The sequence below is a fragment of the Anser cygnoides genome, chromosome 10 (assembly GCF_040182565.1).
Source record: "Anser cygnoides isolate HZ-2024a breed goose chromosome 10, Taihu_goose_T2T_genome, whole genome shotgun sequence".
NCBI lineage: Eukaryota > Metazoa > Chordata > Aves > Anseriformes > Anatidae > Anser > Anser cygnoides.
Window position 1 is genome coordinate 18,975,926 of NC_089882.1, and position 6,848 is coordinate 18,982,773.

Genomic DNA, 6,848 nt, shown 5'->3' on the forward strand with positions numbered 1-6,848 from the left:
CCAGGCCCCAGCGTGGCACCTCCAGCCACCCCTGTGAGGCGGGGGCTCTGTCACAGTGGGTGCCAGGTAGCTTTGGGCGTCCCTGCCCAAACGGGGGGCGTGCGGTGGTGATGTCACAATGGCTGGCCATGGCGACCCGCGGGGGCGAGGAGCATATAAAAGGCTGCTGGGCTCGGGCCGTGCCTCAGTGCGATTTGGTGAGTTGGGGAGAGGGCAGGGAGGAGGGGGCTGCCGGGGGCTGCCGAGGGAGGAGGGGTTGCACACCTCGGGCCCGTGCTGCAGACTCACCCTCGTCCTGCTTCTCCCTCAGGGTCGGCAGAGGAGCGTGTGGAGGAGAAACCCCGGCACTGCTGGGGCAGTGACTCTCCAAGTGCTCGCTGTCCAAGTGCACCATGTCTGAAATGAAGCGGAAGGCTCCCGACTCGAGGGAGCAAGGTGAGAGAAAAGTATCCCGTCCCACAGGAGGGCGGGGAGGGGCTGGGAGGGCTGCCTGTGGCCGAGAGGGGAGGCAGGGGCAGGCAGGGGCTCCCCAACCACCCCGGGGCAGGGCCCCTCTGCTCCTTGGCAGGGGGGGCCCAGGTCGGGCTCTGGGTGCCTGCTGGGACCCTTGTGCCTGCTGTGCCTCCTTCCCCTCCACAGCCTCTGGCCCTGCCCATCAGCCAGCATGGCAGGGACAGAACAGGCCCTTGGGGACAGTCCCTCAGGGACACCTGGCCCCGCAAAGGTGCTCAATGGCTGTGCCATTTGCTCTCTCCCCTCCAGCATGCATGCTGTGTGGCCGGGCAGATGCTGACCCGAACATCTGCGGCCCCAGACAGGAAAGGAATGGACTCTGTGCCCACGTGTTTTGCCTGGTGAGTTCCCCCAGGTTTCCCATCAGCATCCCACCAGGGACGGTCCCTTCAACTATGACCCCTAACAAGATCCTGCTTTTTTCCATTCTATAGTTTCTTGCGAATGGCCTTTATCGGCTTGGATCACTACACGACGGAATTTTGGGATTTTTACTGGAGGATATACAGCACACAATCAAGCGGGCATCCCAGAAGGTGAGGACCTGATGGGAACAGGGAGGTTTGGGCCAGGAGATGCTCCCGTGAGTTTAGCCTGGACCCCAAGGAAGCGATCCCAGCCTTTCCAACCTGCTCCGGGACAAACTGCTGCTCTGGCAGACGAGCCTTGTCCGCCAGGGGGGTCTGCAGAGCGTGACCCAGCAGCGCCCGCACCCTGTGCCCTGCCCTGCCCAGGGGTGTGGGGCCAGCGGTGGCGGCATCGAGCCTGGTGCTAATGGGGCTGCTGTGTTCTTTTCAGCAATGCTTCGTTTGTGGCGAGCGAGGGGCCACCATCACCTGCACGGAGACAGGCTGTGAACGCAGCTTCCATCTCCCCTGCGCCTCGGAGGGAGAATGCGTCACCCAGTTCTTTGGGCAGCACAGGTAAGGGCTGCCAGCAGCAGCCAAGCAAGAGAGGACCCCACGCTGGTGCTTCCCAGCAGCCTGGCAGAGCCGGAGGCAGCGCCAGAGCCTGGATGGGCCTGGGGCTCCTTCACGTTCCTCTGCCCTCCTCGCCACAACCGCGGCAGGCCCAGCACTTCTCACCTTGCCCTTCCCTTCCCTCTCCCCGCCAGGTCCTTCTGCTGGGAGCACCGCCCTCAGCAGGCAGTGCAGGCAGCTCCGGAGCAGGACACCATCTGCATCATCTGCATGGACCCTGTGGGGGACAGCAAGTCCTACCACACCATGGTGTGCCCAGCCTGCAGTCACGCCTGGTTCCACCGGGGCTGCATCCAGGTAGGAGCCCTCCCCTCACCCTGCGCGCACGGCAGGTGCTCAGCAGCACCAGGGCCCGCTCACCTCTCACCGCATGTGTTTCTTCTGCAGGGACAAGCTGTGAGTGCAGGCATTCTCTGCTTCCAGTGCCCCATCTGCAGAAACCAGGTGGAGTTCCGTTCCGAAATGTCCATCATGGGGATCCGAATCCCAGTCAGGTTGGTGTCCCTCTGCCCTGCTCTCTAGACACGAGGGCACAAGCGCTGTGTATGGCCAGGGACTGGACAATTTCCCTCCCTTCTCTTGCAGAGGACCAACCTGGGAGGACGGCAACGCCTTTGCATCTCTGCAAGAGAGGCACCAGCGCTGTGATGTCAGTGAATGCCTTTACCCACAAGGCAGGGAGCAGGCGGAGGGACAGGGGTGAGTTGCCTCAGCAGCCATCTGGGGCTCTGCCCACGTCCTCAGCCTCAGCACATGCTGGGGGAGCCAGGACAGAGCACAAGGGATGTGCCAGCCACTCCCTGGCTCAGACACTTTGTCCTCACACCCACAACTCTTTGCTTCCCCAGGCCCTGGCAGCTGCTCCTGTGCCGCTCCTGTGCTGCCGAAGGCACCCACCGGCGCTGCTCCAACTTGACCAACAGCACAGGCACCTGGGAGTGCGACAGCTGCGCTGGCGTGGGCACTGGTAAGTGGCAAAGGCCTCATGCTGCTGGGCTGTGGCCAGGCCAGGCCTGGCTGCAGGAGCTCAGGGCAGCCTTGCCAGAGTCTCTCTGACCCTGGACGGGTCAGAGCCTCTACTGCCGTGGGTCTGGAAGTCCATCCCACTCACCTTCCTGTCTCCCCTTACAGCCTCCAGTACCAATCTGGGGCTCGCTGGCCCCAGCACCTCCAGTCCAGAGGCTCTGGGGCCCTCCCGTGGCTCCCCAGCACCCGAAAGGAGCAGCCTCAGCAGCACCAGCAGCCAGGCAGCACCGGGGCCATCCCACAGTTCCCAGGAGACTGAGAGGAGAAGGCCAGGGACAGAACAGGGGACAATCTGCCAGCCTGTACATCAGGCCCAAGACACCTGGCACAGTCCCAGAAGACGCCGCAGGAGCAGCCGTGCTGCAGAACCCAGCGCTGGGAGCAGCACCCCCAGCTTGGCCAGCCAGAGGGCACCAGGAACCTCCAGTCACTCCTTGGTGCCTGAAGGCAGACACCCCACTGGCCAGCGGGGGCGACCCCAGACAAGAAGCCGCTCACCGCTGGAACGTCCAGCCCCAGATCCCCAGAGCCGGCCCCGAAGACGACGCAGGAGCAGCCGCGCACCAAAAACTGGTGCTGGGAGCAGCAGCAGCACCAGATCTGCCAGGGGGGCGGCATCGGGGTCCCCCAGTGGATCCCCAGGGCCTAGGCGGAGACGACGCTCCAGCCAGCAGGGGACGGCCCGGACAAGAAGCCGCTCCCCGTTACAACATCAGGCCCCAAATACCCAGAGGCAGACCCAAAGACGGCGTGGGAGCAGACGTGCTACAACCCCCAGTGCTCAGGGCAGCAGCAGCAGCAGCTTTGAAAGCGAAACGGCATCGGGGTCCTCCAGCGATTCCCCGGTGCCTGAACGCAGCAGCCGCTCCAGCCACGCCGGGCCAGTCCGGATGCGAAGCCGCTCCCGGTTACAACATCGGGCCCCAAATCCCTACGGCCGGCCTGAACAACGCCACGGGAGCAGCCGTGCTCCAGCCCCACGTCCTGGCTCCAGTCCCCAGCCGCCATCACAATAAAGCTTGCTGCCAATCCCATCTGTGCTGAGAGATCACACGCGCGTCGGCTTCAGCCTCACTCGCACGACTAAGCCGTGTCTCCCTGCTTCCTTCCCTCCCCCCCATTAAATTGATTAGGAAACAGGCGTCCAGCCCCAAATCCCTACAGCCAGCCCAGAACACGCTGCAGAACCAGGCATGCGCTAGCCCCAAGTGCTGGCCCTAATCCCCAGCCCCCAAGCCCAATACAGTTCTGAGCCAGCCTCTCCCCGCTCCCCTCGCCCATCTTCCCCCAGGCTGCTTGCTTTGCAGGGGAGCCCATGGCAGCGGGGACGAGCACTCTGGACACGCTCTTTCCCAGTGGCACACGTGGGTGATCACAGCACTGCAGCACTGGAGAGGAGGTCGGGGCTGGCAAGAGGTGGGACTGGTGAGAGCAGGGCTGGCAGCCGGCTTTGGGCTCTTGTATGGCCTTGCCGTTAGCGCAAGGACTCGGCTTCGGCTTATCCGGGTTGTTCAGGCCACGCTCGTGAGCCTGCAAGAAAGGGACAAGTTTAACGGCAGCATCCTCCCCAGCAGGTTTGGGTCGAGGCGTCTGCCTGTCTTATGCCCGCTCTGGCACCGGTGCCTGTGAAGAATGATGTCGCGAGGTGCTGGGCCTGCTCTCTCAAGGAAGAACTACAGGCTGAGCACTGAGCCGGAGAAGTCCAAGGTCGCAGGTACGGGCTGTACACGCCTCGCACAAGCAGGACCGCTGTGGAGCGGGGTGAGCGCCCCTCGCCTCGCTTGAGATCGACTGCCTCCAGTGGCAGTGGCCGTGCTGAGAGAGGCGTGGTGGGGCAGAAAGCAAGTGAATCCCTGAGCCGAGGCGAGATTTTGGGAGGGCCTTTCCTGCAGAACGAAGGACTCCGCCAGAAACTCATGTCGCGGTGCCCTTTCTCCAGCCGTGTGGTGCTGGAGGACGTGGTGTTGCCTGTCTTTGTCCCATCGGACTCTGGGAGTTCCTCTTCCAGGGCAGACGGCCTCTCGGGTTCTCGGATTAATGCTTTCCTCGGAAACGATGATACTGCTGGGCAGTCCGTTTGCTCTTGCACCGGCCAACCCGGCACAATCCTGCTTGTGAGACCGCAAGGCTGCTATTTGAGGGCTCCGTGGCACCCACAAGTAAGGCAAGCTGCTTTGTGGGGCACCAGGGATTGTTTTGCACAAGGAAAGCTACTGCGAGGCATACAGCCTTAAGGAGGCTGTGAGTTAGCCTAGATGAGCTGTGTCTGCGAGCCTCTCTGTCCCCGCATCTTCTCCAGCACAGTGAAGAGATGTAGTAGCTACAGAGAACGTTCCAGGTACAAGCAGGACATCAGGAAGTGCAGTGGTGGTATTATTATTTTTATTTTTATTTCCCTTGGAAATGAAATTGGGTCCTCACATCCAGCTTTTGAAGTAACTTTATCTGGAAGTAGCAGAGCAGCGTTCCTGAGTACGTAGTTTCACGCGAGGGGACGACTGTACAGCCTCCCACTTGCATTGGAGAGCAGCTCAAACTGGAAGGAGCCCCCTGTTGCGGAGATGCGCTCCATAATGCTGGTGTCTAGGGCCGTCAGTGAAGACAGTGAGAAGGTAAATGGCTTCCTGAAGCTGTCTTCCCCCGTGCTGATCTGCAACCTGGAAGGTTGTTTTCCTGTAGTTATCAATTTTTTGCTTGTACTTGAAATGAATGGTGTGAGTTTACCTCCTGACTCCTGAAGCTTACTTTTCTCTCCTTTTTCACAAGGGATAGTGAACAGCAGGCTGCTGAACGCACTCTGGACATGCTCCGTCCCAGTGGCACACGTGGGTGATCACAGCGCTGCAACGCTACTCTGTGTTGGTGCGGCCTCCCCTCGAGTACTGTGTACGGTTCTGGGCACCACAGTACAAAAAGGATGTGAAACTGTTGGAGAGTGGCCAGAGAAGGACAACGAAGATGGTGAAGGGCCTAGAGGGGAAGACGTACGAGGAGCGGCTGAGGTCACTTGACCTGTTCAGCCTGGAAAAGAAAAGGCTGAGGGGAGACCTCATCGCGGCCTACAGCTTCCTCACGAGGGGGAGCGGAGGGGCAGGCGCCGATCTCTTCCCTTTAGCGACCAGCGACAGGACCCGAGGGAGCGGTGTCAAGCTGTGGCAGGGGAGGTTTATGCTGGATATCAGGAAGAGGTTCTTCACCGAGAGGGTTGTCGCGCACTGGAACAGGCTCCCCAAGGACGTAGTCGTGACACAAAGCCTGTCAGAGTTTAAGAAGCGTTTGGACTGTGCTCTTAGTAACAGTAACAGGTAGTAGTCAGAGTAGCTTGGGTGCAGGAGACGCAAAAGGGCCCTTTCCAAAAGGCCAATTATTTTTCCAATTTCTTATTATCCTTCCGGAAGGAGTGTTGGTATGTACTCCCCCAGGGATATCTCCCTGTCCCCTGGCATTCATATTTCCCATTTTTCCTAGCCCTTGTCAGTGTGGTGCTGCAGAAATTTACCTCCTGTAGGGTACCACACACTAATGTTCCGATTCTGGAAAATGGGATTGTACTGCCAAGCACTTTATCTATGGGTTTACCAGATTCCATGGTGTACTGCCAAGCACTTCACCGTGCAAGGGGTACTGTACATCAGATCTCCTGAGACTAGTTCTTTCTCTCTCTTATCTCACACTTCGTCCATCTCTAGCTGCGTCCCTCGCGGAGCATGGAACTGCTCTCTGCTGTGTGCCGTGGGACCTGGCATTTAACACACCTCGGGGCCCATGCCACAGACTCACCCTCGTCCTGCTTCTCCTTCAGGATTGGCAGCACCTGAGATTGTGCTGAAAGATCGCACACGCGTGTGTTGTCTCTATTCACCTCTGCCTTTCTCGAGGGGGGGTAACATTATGGGCTAGGACCACAGGGTTGTCTTCTCCCCAGGGTCTGTCAGCATCTTCCTTACACCTTCCAGCCTCTTGGCTACGCATTTCAGGCCTTCCTGTCCCTGGGAGACTGCTGTTCTCTAGCAGCCTCAAGGATGTGTGCTTTCAGCTGAGAAGCTCAGAGAGCTTTTCAGCTTCCTTTGAATGTGAAGAGTCACTCACATGGCTGCGAGAGGGCACCTGCACAGGGCCCTGGCCTCTCAGGGCTGGGTTCAGAGCTGCGGTCACTCTCACTGGCACTCTCCCAGGGCTGGGGCTGGCAGCAGGCTCTGGCCTCGGGACACAGTGCTGGTGTGGGGGGCACTGGGGGCAGTCTTCCTCGCTGCTTATCTTCTGGCCTTTCCTGTCTTTGACAGACTTCAGCAGTCAAGCCAGTTCTTGCTGGTTCCATTATCTACGCAC

At 60.1% G+C, this 6,848-nt stretch overlaps 1 protein-coding gene across 1 annotated transcript; it reads left to right on the plus strand.

The window, feature by feature from the left end:
* Window positions 1–797: 797 nt before the first annotated feature.
* LOC136791652 (serine/arginine repetitive matrix protein 2-like) lies at window positions 798–3,535 on the plus strand. Its single transcript, XM_067003395.1, is given in 8 exon segments — window positions 798–854; window positions 948–1,436; window positions 1,628–1,801; window positions 1,803–1,852; window positions 1,855–1,987; window positions 2,079–2,192; window positions 2,342–2,460; window positions 2,625–3,535. Coding segments are annotated over 7 exon segments (1,650 nt in total). The 5' UTR covers window positions 798–854; window positions 948–1,287.
* Window positions 3,536–6,848: the final 3,313 nt, after the last annotated feature.